We start from the raw sequence: 13885 nt of genomic DNA, 5'->3' as shown, positions 1-13885 counted from the left end.
GACAGCACCTGGAAAAGAGAGTCCAGGAACTGCAGCTGCATTTTCTGATATCGTAGCATGGTGGAGAATGCTAAATATGAGGCTCAAAGAGGAAGGATTGTATTCCTGGCTTTGCCGTCATCAGCTGATCTGAGCCAGTCACTATCCCTCTCTCCATCTCATGGTTCCCACCTGCAAAGTCGGGATAACATGGACATGCTCTGAGATCTACAGATAAGAGCAAGGTGGAATTGCTGCACACGCACAGTAATCTTACACTGGAACAGCACCCAGCATTGTGAAAAATCCCACAGAAAATGCATAAAGCATCAAAGCAAAGTCTCTGCGTTGTGATCTGCCAACCTGATATGCATTTTTCTCTTTAAAATATTTGCCAAAATTTGAGTAGGACAACTAGAAATGGAACTCAGGCCACCTGGACTTCCAGTCTTGTTGCTTAACCAACTTTCTATCTTACCTCCTTGAAGTATAACTTTTAAGTAGAACATCCCAAGTTAAAACTCTGTTCTTAGGAAAAGTATCATATACTATTGGTGAGATTTTATTTCTGATTTCTGGAAGATACTTATAAAAACACGCACAAAACTAATTTTCTAGTGCCTTACATTAAGGGCAGAGCTGACAGAGCATGAGAAGGTCTTTGGTTTCAGAGCGAGTGCACGTGGGACAGCTTAGGTTTGCCATCTTAACTGGAATTTAAGGAAACGATTAGCTAGAAAGTCAGAGAGCCATGTCTGTGTGCCTGCTGCATAGCGTCACAACAGTGGTGTGGGAGGACTCAGAAATATCATTGATACTTTGCATTTAAATAGCACATTCTGCCTAAAGATTTCAAAATGCTCCACAAAGATGGAAACATCTTATCCCTGTTTTACTGCAAGGAAACCAAGAGCCAGGGAGAGAGAAAGTAACTCAAGGTCATACAGAGAGTGAGTGAAAGACCTTCTAAGAAGTCAACCAAGGCATTTTAGCTCCCAGCTCTTATGTCGATCATTAGGCAGTGGGAAAAATTCAGACCCGTTGTGATGAAGACAGCTGCATAAGTTGTACCAGTGGAATTTGGTGTATCCTCTCCAAATAAACAGGCACATGAATGCCTTGGAGCCCTGGCACATCTTTACTCGCACTACACCTTGCTACTGCATGTCTGAAAGCAGCCACTATATACCATGACCTATTTCAAGCCAAATCCCTATTTTCTTAACTATGCATTAAGAAAATTGGGCACAATATACAACAGTTGGCAGGATTTACCCCCTAGTCTGCAAGTTCTCTCACAGCATCATTATAAATTTTGCAGGAGATACAACAAACCTTGTGGTTGTCAGGATCAATAATTTATATTTTGGGGGCACCACCTCCTTGGCCCCACTTCCTCAATCCCAAAGTCCCCAGCAATCTTAGCTCGGAAGGGAATGTGACTCAGGCCTTCAGCTGAAGGGCTATCATCTGCAAACCCTGCAGACTGGATGCGGCCGTGGTTTTATCACAGGCCACCAGCTGCCTCTAGAGCTCTTGCCTCCTCCCCAATGATTCAGCAAATCTTCTTCGAGGAGAAAAACAAGCACGCAAGTGAACAAATCACAATGTCAGATTACAAAGATGAGCGGGGAAAAACTGCGGCTCAAAGGAGGGAGATAAAAGCTGGTGAAGTCGCACAATCCAAGGACTGAAAGTCCTGGCAAAGACTTGTTTTAGAGGAGGGGCAATAATAATGTGAAAAATAAGGCTGTAATTTGGAGTCTACACCATGAAACATTGCTAGCAATAAAAGAGAACACAATGTGGAAGGAAATGAAGCATATTCTGCCCTCCGCTATCTGGGCATTGCACAGGGCTGATAGGGATTTTTACGGGTGTAGCTGAGAGCTGAATAGTCCATTCTGGTTTACACTGGAACAAAGTTCCACCAAGCAATCTAGTTCCAGAAGGAGTTTCTCCTCTCCATAACCAAGATTTTCAATAGTTTGGAAGCCCATTATCAGGCATTTTGAACATCACAGTTTCTGAAAAAGGTTCTGTGTCATTTGGTATCTAAGGCATGGCAGAGGGCAGTTAGAAATAATGTTTTAACTTCTGACAGGTTTGGCCACTGTATCACATTTATATATTATAGCCCTCTTCCATAAACATTCTGTTTCCTGCTGTAACTCCTGAGGTGGTACACAGCATCAGGTTAACAGCTCATGGTATACAGTCTATAGAATAGAAAGTAAAGAAGAAACTTCAGCCAGACCTTAGCTGGGAGATGCAGTATTTCCCCTAATGGCATTCAGCACAGACACTCCAGTCAGAGCCCAGTCTTCCAAGAATACCATGAAATCCTGATGAAAATAAGAATGTTTGCAATTTACGGAGAGCTCATGTTGAGTTTGCGGAATCTCTCAGCCCAGTGGGTCCTCTGACATCTGTGAGACAGAGATACAGACAGCCTTCCGCTAGATTAAATGCAACACAAAGAATAAGCACAAAAAGAAGAGGAGCTTGGGAACTGTGTGTACGCATATTGTGGATGGATAAACTGAAGCTCCTATTTTGGTCTCTTACTGCTTTTACACTCTTCCTGATTTACCTCACTAACCAGCACAGAGATCAATGTTTTGACACTAAAGCACAGCTAAGCAGGACTGACTTACCTTGCTATGGGTTTGTACAGTGAATGTTTACGTATTCATCTCGCCAACAACTTACAGCTCACAAAACCTCCTTGCCCTGTCTCCAAAGGCTCTCAGAGGGAGCAGGGTTTTGCTGTACGTACTTACAGTGCCTACTCGCTCTTCCCTAGGAAAGACAAAGGAAGAAGCAACCACAGCACAAGCTGGAGGACCTCCTCTCAAGCTCACCCAGGGAGTTAATGCCACCTAAACCATGTGTGAATAACACCATGGTGGTCTCCTTTTAAAGCATTTCCCTGTGCAGTGCTGCCACCTGCTCTCACACGTTTGGGGGTTTCCTCTCAAGTCTAACAATAATCAGGTGTGATCTTAGAGCTAGAGTGCCAGAGCCAAGGGAATTACAGTTTTCACGCTGAAAACGGGGTACTACTGCACCCTACAGGCTGAAAACGGCGAATATATATATATATTTTTTTTTAATCACAATTTCTAAGCCAGGCTTATCGCTTTGGGGAGGGAGGCTGGCTCATGACTAGCGTGTACTTGGGGCTGGTGGTTCTGCTTCTGCCCCATCCTGGAGCTCTCATGGAATGAACACACCCGTTGCCCACCCTGCTGGGACGAGCAGGAGGAACAGCAGCGGCTGTAACACTAACACACAAACACGCACACATGCCACCAACCCTGACTCAAGGACTCCATGGTGGTGGGGGGAGTGGGGCCTCAGCTGTGCTGGAGCTGTCCCGCACGCCCCGGCTGCTGTGCACAGGGTACCCACGGAAAGGGGGAGCTCAGGGACGGGGGGAGGTTGGTTGCATAGGGCGGAGATGGGATGGAGGCCTTCACCTGTTTAAGCTGCTGCCTTGTTCTGTTTTATCTCTCTTGATTTGGCACAACAGAGGCAGGCACGCTTGAAAAACTGCCTGGACAGCAGAAACCTCGGCAAAAGTCCGCTTGCGGACTTGCCAGGTGAGGGGAGCTGGTGGTCTGGTGAAGATGACTGCCTCCCCCAGCACGCTACGCGCAGTGTGGGGTGCAGTGAGCCTGGCTTTCTGCCTGCTTCCAGTGGGCTGGAGCCGAGGGGGGACTGTGCCGGAGTCGATGCCATATGTTCCTGTGACCGCACTCGCCGGACCTGTTCCCTCCTGGCCCCCGGCTGGTTTTGCCAGAAGAACAATCTGCGAGATCTCCCACGAGAAACATCTTTCGTTTTCTCACTGTAGTCCTTCATCGGCGCTTAAAAAACAAAAAATTATCTTAACTGCATTTCCATCTTGCCTTGTCCCTGTACCCTACTGAGCTGCAGTAATTACAGTAGAGCAAATGCAGAGGGTGAAGCCTTTTCTGCTGCAAATACATTTCATACAAATCAGCAGCCAACTGCCTGAGGGTTTTCTGCCAGACGGTACAGGGGACCTCTGTCACTGTGCAACTGGACGTAGCTTTGCAGGGTTTTTTCCATTCAAAATTTCTTTCCTCAATGGTGTCGCGATATGTGATTCCAAAATCCCTAGGGAGGTGGGCCCCAAGGTAAACCAACCCATTGCTCACATGGCTGAGTCCCTTCTCTCCCGGAATCTGGAGCGCAAACTTCCATTTTCGCATGTTCCCGTGAAAGCTCCGAGTCCGTGTGTGCCACAGGCAGAAATCAAACCCGATCCTTTCCCTCTTTCTTAGGGAGGGATACAACAATCCCCAGGTGTCTGGTGAGAACCTGATTGGCCTCAGCAGGGCCCGTCGCCCGCACAACGCTATCTTTGTGAACTTTGATGATGAGGAAATCCCAACTAAACCCCTGGATGCTGCTGTACAGACCTGGAAGAAAGTGTGCACCAATCCTGTGGACAAAAAGGTGGAGGAAGAGCTGAGAAAGGTACGTGCCTTACTCCTGAGCTGGGCTGAGCACTATACTGTGGCATGCAGACCTCGCCAAAAATTGTTGTCGTTGTAAGTACTGCTGGCTTCTCTGAAGGTTTTGTGATTGTATTTCCTGTTTAACCTTGTTAACGAGTGAGATATGGGCCTGTGTAGTTAGGCCAGGAACCCAAATCCAGGCTTTTGGTTTCCACTCCAGTTTGATATCAGCTGTCCTTTGTGCCCTTAGCAAAACATGCATTTGCTTTTTCTGTTCTCTAATCTATCAAATGAGAAGGGCTGTACTGGCATATTCTGCCAGGGATACAAGAATATTTGGTGTCCTGAACAGCTGCAGCTCCCCTTGAAATGATGGATGGCATAAAAATTTGTCAAGGCATGACAATGTCACGTCAGGAAAGGGAGTGAGCAGCACATATCTGAAATGCCACCCAGGGCTCTGAAATTGTCTTCCTCAGAGTTGCCCGTGTTCTGAAAATGAACTTTGCACTTTGCCTTCTGCAGAGCTCTCCAGCCCTTTTGGAGAGTAGACTGGCTGCTGGACAGACATTGTCTGTTTTTCTGAGGATAACAACGGCCAAATCCGAAGTCCAACTGATATAACAAGTCTCAGTAGACGCCACTGAGACCGCTGTGTTCAGTTCCATGGTTGTTTCTGTATTATTTTAGCTCTTTGAGGTCCGTCCTGTCTGGTCTCGGAATGCAGTAAAAGCCAATATCAGTGTCCACCCGGACAAGCTGAAACTTCTCTTGCTGTATTTGGCCTATTACATGGTAACTATATATCTGCCCTCGTGCCTGTCCGAGGCTGCTAGGAGGCAGAGCAAGGGAGCATCACCTGGGTATTCCTTGTTCTGTACATCTTGTGCAGGACGCTAGGTCTCAGACCTTGGGACGTAGGGTTCCCGTGCTCTGATTTTGCAGAGGGCAAGTTGAGGGAAAGGACTTTCTGACGTCATCTAATAAGTCCATGACAGAGCTGGCACCCAGTCATTACCATCAGATCACATCTCCCCCTCTTTCCAGGTTAAAGGGTTTTGTTGGTCTGACAGCTCTCCCCTCCCCACCTTGCTGAAGTCAGCATATCCCGAAGACCGCCCTGCCCTTTCCACACCCGTCCAGCGCTTCTGTTACTGAGCTAGGGATATTCTGCAGGGTGCTTGCCCTCCGTTCATTATTGGTTTTCTTTTTTCACCTCTAGGTTATGCCCCTAACGATATGCCTGTGAAAGCAAAACGCAGCACGTATAACTACAGTCTGCCCATCACTGTCAAGAAGCCAGGTACGCGGTGCCAGCAGAAGGGCTTTCTTTGGTTAAACAAGCAGTGAAGATGGCAAAGAGCAGCTGGCATATGAGTCTGGAGAGGATGAGGATGACGAAGAGGAGGAGGAAGAGGACTTCAAGCCTTCTGATGGGAGTGAAAATGAAATGGAGACAGAAATTCTGGACTACGTTTGAACTCGGCAAGCAGTCTGTCTGCCGTTGGACAGAATCGTCTCTGCTCTTGTTCCTCAAGTGCTGAGGGTCCAGCCACCATGCCCAGGATGTGGGGAAGCAGAACTTGCAGTAAGATGCCGATGACCTGTCTGCACTGACTGCTCTGCCTGCTGGCGGGCCATTTGGGAGCCAGTGCCTACATTTTCGTAATTGCTGGCTAATAAGCCCTCAAGCAAGCTCAACAAACTCCCAGGAAAGAGCCCAGAACCCAAACCAGCTGGTAATACGCCAGAAAAAGAGGAGAAGCTGCGCTCCCAAATCTCTCCATGTGTGGGAAGTGCACCTTGGCCAGGTTGGTGGCCACGTGGAAAACAGAAAAGGTGCCTGGGGAGGTGCTGGGGGAGCGCTCTAGTGCTGCTGGAGTCCCGAAGGCAGGTGCTGCCCTTCTGCTTGTCTAAGGGGAATGAAAATACTGTGCCGTGACTTCAGCATCGAGCCTCGCTGGTGATCTTGCGGAAATAAAGCCAGCAGGAAAACACACTTTCTGGCAGTGAATAGTTCCCTTCTGCGCGACGTAGTGTATGTTGTCCTCCCTAGCTGATGCACTTCTCAATTCCGTTTTGACTTCCCCAGTGGTTAGCAAGGACGGAAGGAAGCAGGCAATGGGGCAGAGCTTCAGGTCCACAGAGGCTGGCCACTCATTAGTCTGCCATTGCTGGCTGCCTTGTTACCACCCAGTCACAGAAATTAAGGATCTGCTGGCATTTTCCGAGTGTTGTGCATTCCCCAGTGTGTTACGAGTGCAAGGTTTCTCATTAGTTGCCGATAATATGCTCTAACGCATGGTTTAATATGATTTCAGCCTCCTGTGCTTGTGTGAGGCTTCTCAAGGCTTCAGCATTTTTCATGTTCTCTGGAGTTTTGTTAGATGGAGATACTTCCTTAGGTTTGGCCTCTAGACCACAAAAGCAACATCTGCAGGGCTCTCACACAGTGACGCCAGTCTACCTCAGCCATGGTTTGGCCTCGGCCTACTGAAGGACAAATGTGTAGAGCCTCCCCTGGTTTACCTTAGAGCCAAGACTGGGTCACGGCATTGACACGCAGCTGCACTCCTAGCTATATATACGTACGCCTCCATTTGGGGAATGGCTCCTCAGGTGTGCACTCACCATGGCTCACTGGGAGATCCTGTGCTTTGCCTTGTGCTCCTACCTCGGGGCAGCACGGGCTGCAACCGTAAGTAAAAATGCACTTCTTATGGCTTTGCAAGACATTTTGCCCGTTCCTGTCTGAATGAGCAAACTCCTGCGACGTCTGGTCTGGAGCCCATGAAAGAGGGCCTGCAGACTGTGACGGCCAAGGCAGGATGTTTTCCTGCCCTAAACATGGCAAAAGCTCTCGCCAACATTCTTCCGAAAGTTCCTGCACAGTTCTGTGTCAGGTCTGGCCTGGTTTACATCTTAAGGCTGAAGGTCCTCACCTTCTGCTGTTTTATCTTTGGGAGTGCAGGGGAATTGCTGCTGCCTGTCTGCTCCAAAGGGCAGCCTGCAGGACATCTGCACGGGCACATCTCCAGCGGCAGCTACCTGTGGGCTTTCCACAAAGGTCCAAAGGGATGGCTGGGGAAGGCGGGCTGTGAGGGGGTCCATCTGGGAGACCGGGCAGGGCAAGGTGTGGGTGCTGGCAACGTGGGAAGCCAGAGGCATGAAGCACTGTGCAATGGATTTTCTCTTCTCAATGGTACCACATGCAGCTGGGTGTGGTGCACGTCGAGGGCGGTTTTGTGGAAGGCGAGAGTAAAAGACTGGGACTCTTTGGGGACTACATCGACATCTTCAGAGGGATCCCCTTTGCTGCCCCTCCAAAGACTCTGGAAGACCCCCAACCTCATCCTGGCTGGGATGGTAAGATCGAGATTTTGAATGCCTTTGGTTTGGGGTTTTATTTTCGCTTCTCTCTCTTTAGTCCATTCTTGACAAGCCAAAGATTTTGTTGCCTGCTTTCACCTACTAAGCAGCACCAAGAAAAAGCTCTTAGCCTCATGGTGAGTATGAGAGTCTGTGTCTAAGTGTTCCCAAGCAACTCAAGTAACCACATGAAGTAACGAAACCGAAGCATGGCACCTCTATCTCCCCTCCCCATGCCTCGGCTGTCCAGAGCTAGTTAACACAGGAAAGGGTCCCACTTTGTCACTCCCTCAGACTGGTCACAGTGGCTGGGGAGGGTTTGCTGCCTCTGCACTGGACTCACAGAGGAGAGGATGGATGGGCAGACAGTTTGCAACCAAAGGGTGGAGTTGATGCCTCTAACTAGGACCTGCTGTCTTCCCTCTCTCCTCTCAGGAACATTGCAGGCAAAAAAATTCAAAAATCGCTGCATGCAGATGACGCTTACACAAACTGATGTCCGTGGGAGCGAGGACTGTCTCTATCTGAACATCTGGATCCCTCAAGGGAAGAGACAGGGTATGTGCTTGGCAGAGACCTGGGGAGGAGATTCTCAGTTGCTTTTTGTGGACAAATTGCTCTGGAGCATCTCTCAGCAGCTGTGTTCCCATAGCGGGCAACTGCAGGAGCACTGATTTTCAGAAGGAAAGGTGGGAGCCATGTTAGCCAGTGTCCCTCAGCTGCAGCCTGTTGGGAGTTTCAGCCTCTTCTACAGAGCGTGGACTTTCTTGGCCATAGGCTATTGCAAAGCATCATGTCTGTTCATGCCCAGGTGGAGCGATGCTCAGCGAGCGGGTATGGGGATGGATGGGCAGCACCTTCTGGCTATGTTGTGGCTCACACTGCTTTTCTTCCTCATCTGCCAGTCTCTACCAACATGCCAGTGATGATCTGGATCTACGGCGGCGCCTTCCTTGTGGGAGGGAGCCAGGGAGCCAACTTCCTCAATAACTACCTCTACGACGGCGAGGAGATCGCCGTGCGGGGCAACGTGATCGTGGTGACCATCAACTACCGCCTGGGGCCCCTGGGCTTCCTGAGCACCGGAGATGCAAACTTGCCAGGTACCGTAGCTGCTCCCTCTTCAGGGGACCCTGTCACGGGTCCCCAGCTTATCAGCTTTGCTGTGCCCTTCCTCAATGGTGGGTGCTCTCTGTTGTTCAGGGAACTATGGGCTGAAGGACCAGCACATGGCTATTGCCTGGGTGAAGAGGAATATCAAGGCCTTTGGGGGTGACCCAGAAAACATCACCATCTTTGGGGAATCAGCCGGTGGTGCCAGTGTCTCCCTGCAGGTGTGTTTTCCTTGTCGGACCCCACCAGAGCCACTTCTCTTCTCTGTAAATGGGAGAGATGGTCCCCTTGGTACTCTGCCACTTTCCTCCACACGTGCCACCTGATTAACATCCTCTTCTGCCCGGGGACAGCAATGCTCAGCCTCTTCGCTTTGTAGCCACTCCTCCTTCTTCGGTTTAATCAGCCCCACTGCTGCAGGCACATGTCCTCGCTTTCAGGACCTCTGGTGAAATAGCATTTTCTTGCCATGTCCCCCTACTCTGCTCCTCTTCTCACGATATCACCTTTTAACTTTAACTGCTGAGACTGTTAAATAGCACGAGAGCTGGCAGCTTCCCCGGGCCTGCTGCACAAGCTGTGAGGGGATCAGCCAGGTCTGGCAGGCGATGGTCTCTTCAGGATTTTGTACCTGAACCCCCCTTGTTTCTATTTTGCACCGCAGATGTTGTCCCCAAAGAACAAGGGCCTGTTCAAGAGAGCCATCAGCCAGAGCGGCGTCGGTCTCTGCAGCTGGGCCATCCAGCAGAACCCGCTCGCCTGGGCTAAAAAGGTAACGTGCAAGTCTTGCCCGAGGGAATGGAAAAACCAAAAAAGGGATTCCCTAGAGAAGAGCATAACGAGCAAGGGATTTGGCAGGAGCCATGCTGCCAAACACAGAGCTTTGGAAACAAGCTGCTTTGAGATTAAAACCAACCACTCCTCTGCCTCTATGAAGCCGGTAATGAAGCCTGGCTTCGGAAGGTAATGCTAGGAGGTTTCTCTCTCTCTCCTCCCGCAGCTTGGACAAAAAGTGGGCTGCCCCACAGACAACACCACTGCCTTGGCCAACTGCCTGCGCATCTCCGACCCCAAAGCTGTGACGCTGGCCTACCACCTGCAGCTGATCAACCTGCCCTGTAAGTCCCCCGGACCGTGCTGTGGTCCCCCACCCACACAGGGCTCACCACGCCTTTGACGGGGCGCTGGGGCGATTGCCAGGAGTGTTGAAGCCGTGTTTGTGTCCTTCAGAAGGGGGACAATAATGACAGATCTCGCAGTTGCCCTCCCGCAGGCAGGTGCACTTTGCGCTGAATGAACGCTGTTCATCGTGCAATGGGCAGCGGTGGCAGAGGAATTATCCAAGGGCCTTGCCTTGGCCCCGAAACAGCTGTTTGGGCTTTCTGTTCTGTGAAAGCAGCCAGAGCAATTCCAGAACACAGCTTACAAACAAAAAAAATAATTGACCACAACCCTGCTATTTTCATTTGAGTCGCTGGGTGGAGTGTAGGACTCTCACACCGGGTAGGGAACGCTTCTGCTTTTGCTGCCTGTGGGGATTTGTTTCCCAGGAAGACTCTCCTCCCTCTGCTCTCCTCATGCTCCTAGTAAATAGCCCCAGTATTTAGCCTTGCTCAGGACAGAGAGTGGCCAAGCCACCGCTGTGCAGCTGCACTGGCCGGAGCTGGCTGTCCTGGCAATGAGTGAGCACAGCCAGATGGGATGGGGAGGAGTCTGCTCTTCCCTACCTTTGGCTGGCCTTTTTGGGAAGGGACCGGGTTGGGGGGGGAGGAATTTTTGATGATACCTGCTGGTACTTGGCTGGCAGATCTCTTGCTCTTCTCCTCCACCTACAGGCATGAGGTTTACTGAATGTGATCCTGTGGTCACCCTGCTTCTGGGTGACAACCTGCCCATGCTGATGTCACCGCCCAAGCTCTCATTCACCTCAGCCTATTCTTTCTACAGTTCCTTAAGTCACGGGATATGCCAGGCCACACTTCTGTCTTTTCTCAGCTCCTCACAGACTCTGGGTTTGTCTCCTGCTGCAGCTCCTGTGGTTCACACACTCGCCCTCACTCCTGTCGTCGATGGAGACTTCCTCCCAGACATGCCAGAGAAACTCTTTGCCAACGCTGCTGACATTGACTACATTGCTGGGGTCAATAACATGGATGGACACATCTTTGCTGGCGTTGATTTACCTGCTATCAACCGCCCACTTGTGAAAATCACTGCGTAAGTGAAGGATGCTCTTAAAACCCTTAACGGGAGGAACCTTATCTTTAATGTAGCCCCCAAACTCCAAGGACTTAGACCTGAGTGGACAGGGCGCTACCTTCAAAACAGGATGCCACTCCAAGCCAGGGTGCCTAGGACGTATGTTGCCAAGTCCAGAGCCTTCAAGAGCAGGAACCAGCTAGTGGGGAAGCCTCCCCATACACCTTTAAGGTGCTCCTGAACTCAGCACCAGCGATAGGCTTGGCAGCCCTGATGCTCTCTGTCCAGAGCAGGTACATGCCAGACATGCTGGGTGCCTGCTTTGTAAGACTCCTCTTTGTGGACAAAAGGAGCTTGTGGCCAATTTGGCCCCAAGCTGTTCTGCTGAGAAAGCTGGGAAGCACATGCCTGCCATCTACGACCTGGAATGAAATCACTGGCTTTTACTCCACCAAACCGTTGCTAACCACAGGGTTGGATGTGAACGTCAACGGGAGCTGGGATCCATTTCCATGAGCCCTGCCCCACTTGAGGGTGCCGGTCTGTAATCAGCTGATACTACTTGTCTTTTCAGGGACGAAGTCTATCATCTGGTCAAAGGACTTACCGTGGACAGGGGCGAGCGTGGAGCCAACGCGACATACAATCTCTACACGCAAGTGTGGGGCAACAGCCCGGACCAGGAGGTCATGAAGAAGACAGTGGTGGACCTGGTTACTGACTACATCTTCCTGATTCCCACACAGTGGGCACTGAATTTGCACCTGTGGAATGCCCGGTGAGCAGCTCAGCCTTGGCAGGAGCCCAAAGCCTGCCAGGGGGCCGAAACACTGCGTTTCCAGCACAGGGGGCTGAGGAGCACGTTAGGAGGGCAGAACTTGAAGGAGGCAGGCTTTTTGGTACTGAGTACACACTTACACGTGGCTCGTACAAACACTATTCCTCTAATGCTGCAAGGGAGTCATGCTAGAAACTTGTTTTAAATTCCCATTAAAACAAGTTCTTCTTAAAAACTTCAGACTTCATCCTGGCAATGTTTGATGCCACAAGACATGGCAGTTGGATGATATGAGGGTTAGGGTGAGAATCAGAAATGGGAGATAAAAATTACCAGATAGGAGGATGTTTTCTCCTGAGAGCACCTCTTAGATGCATGTGAGCATCTTCCAAGGCTGAATCTCTGGCTCTGCTGGTATTTGGAGCGTGGTTATGAATCCCCACCCCTTTCTCTGCTCTCCACTCGCAGCTGCTTAGCAAGTCTATTTTATTTCCCCAGGAACGGCAAGACATACAGCTACTTGTTCTCCCAGCCATCCCGAATGCCCATCTACCCAAGCTGGGTAGGGGCAGACCACGCTGATGACCTGCAGTACGTGTTTGGGAAACCCTTTGCCACCCCCCTGGGCTACCTGCCCAAGCACAGGACTGTCTCGAGCGCCATGATTGCTTACTGGACCAATTTTGCCAGGACAGGGTGAGCGATTCCGGTTCCACATTTGGGGCTTGCTGCAGCACTTCAGCCTGCTGCTTTTGCCTACAAACTTTTCAGGAGCAATTCCCAAAAGCAGGCTGTCCTCTGTACTTCAGTTGTGAGCCTGCCTCTATGTCTCCCAGGGGTGGGAGTTTGCTTTGGGTCCTCCTCATCCAGAGAACACCTGGGGACAGCAGAAGCATTTTTAGAACTTGTGACCTCTGCTTAAACTTAATGATGAGGTTTTTTTCTGGCGTTCAGACAGGAGTTAAGTCCCTGTCTGCAGCCTGAGACGATGCTAGCAGGGACCAAGGGAAGAGACTGCAGGTCGGCAAGTCGCTCCTAGCAGGCAGAATTGCTATTGCTTGTCCCAATGTCAAATTCTCTCTTTGCACTCACTTAAAGCCTCACTTAAGCACATGGGGTCCCTGCCGAACGCCGCAAACCTTGCTGCATCCACAGGCTGCCCTGATAAAACTGAACTTCTATGTCTCCTTTTTCCCCAGCGATCCCAACAAAGGGTATTCCAAGGTGCCCGTTACCTGGCCGCCCTACACCAACGAGGCCAGTAACTACCTGGAAATCAACAACAAGATAAACCAGAACTCCGTGAAGCAGAATCTGAAAAGCCGGTACGTGAACTTCTGGAACTCGGTCTATCGGAGTCTGCCGCAGGTTGCCAACATCTCCCTAACCGAGGACCTGCTGTGGAACTAAGAAAAAACATCTTCTAAAGATAGGCCCGATTCATTAAAGGCTTGCTTGTAACTGAGCGATTCCGGCTTCTTTCTGTCTTTGCTGTGACAGGATTTTCTCCCCAACGTTAAGGTCAGGTAGGAAGCGACTTCCAGTCCCTGGGCTCCCCTGACCCACAGCACAGCAACGTCCCGGGGAAGCTGCCGACTCCCGAGAGCCGCCGCTCGGCCTGCTCTGCCAGCCGTTTGGCTCAGGGGTTGTTCTTCCCCCGTTGCCTGCGTGGGGCCCAATCCTGACCGGTCCTCTGGACGTCCCCGCGTTACCATCAACGTCCAGGCTAATAAGAAACAGCTCTTAGATAACTGCGGTTGCAATTTATGCACGCAAACCAGTTGGTGAACTGTTGCCGTACGTGCACAGAAATCAGCTCAGAAACTCGAAGAGGGGAGAATAAACCCAAGGGGGAGGTTATTCCACACTGGTTTACGGGCACAAGGCCCTGCTTGGCAGAGGCCAGGCCGGGCCGGGGAGCTCCAGCTCCGAGCCCGGGCTGGAAGGGGGGGCACGG

The 13885-nt window shown here is 50.6% G+C and overlaps 3 protein-coding genes across 3 annotated transcripts in view; all 3 read left to right on the top strand.

The window, feature by feature from the left end:
• Window positions 1-4095: 4095 nt before the first annotated feature.
• LOC103915356 (general transcription factor 3C polypeptide 5-like) lies at window positions 4096-6010 on the top strand. Its single transcript, XM_009322170.1, is given in 6 exon segments — window positions 4096-4145; window positions 4293-4488; window positions 5160-5264; window positions 5362-5386; window positions 5692-5810; window positions 5812-6010. Coding segments are annotated over 6 exon segments (633 nt in total). The 3' UTR covers window positions 5950-6010.
• Window positions 6011-6951: 941 nt separating this feature from the next.
• Window positions 6952-13355, top strand: CEL (carboxyl ester lipase). Its single transcript, XM_009322059.1, has 11 exons — window positions 6952-7167; window positions 7685-7835; window positions 8274-8396; window positions 8744-8941; window positions 9042-9172; window positions 9616-9723; window positions 9952-10069; window positions 10982-11168; window positions 11725-11928; window positions 12427-12624; window positions 13128-13355. The coding sequence occupies exons 1-11, from the start codon at window positions 7102-7104 to the stop codon at window positions 13336-13338; spliced, it is 1695 nt and encodes a 564-aa protein (XP_009320334.1). The 5' UTR covers window positions 6952-7101; the 3' UTR covers window positions 13339-13355.
• A 339-nt stretch (window positions 13356-13694) lies between these two features.
• LOC103915355 (general transcription factor 3C polypeptide 5-like) overlaps window positions 13695-13885 on the top strand; it is a 7786-nt gene continuing 7595 nt past the window's right edge. The window contains exon 1 of the mRNA XM_009322169.1: window positions 13695-13712. Within this exon, the coding sequence (XP_009320444.1) occupies window positions 13695-13712 (18 nt within the window). The remainder of the gene's footprint in view (window positions 13713-13885) is intronic.

The sequence above is a fragment of the Pygoscelis adeliae genome, unplaced genomic scaffold (assembly GCF_000699105.1).
Source record: "Pygoscelis adeliae isolate BGI_AS28 unplaced genomic scaffold, ASM69910v1 Scaffold114, whole genome shotgun sequence".
In the NCBI taxonomy this organism is placed as follows: Eukaryota; Metazoa; Chordata; class Aves; order Sphenisciformes; family Spheniscidae; genus Pygoscelis; species Pygoscelis adeliae.
The sequence above is the reverse complement of the archived record's forward strand: the minus strand, read 5'-3'. Positions and strand labels throughout refer to the sequence as shown.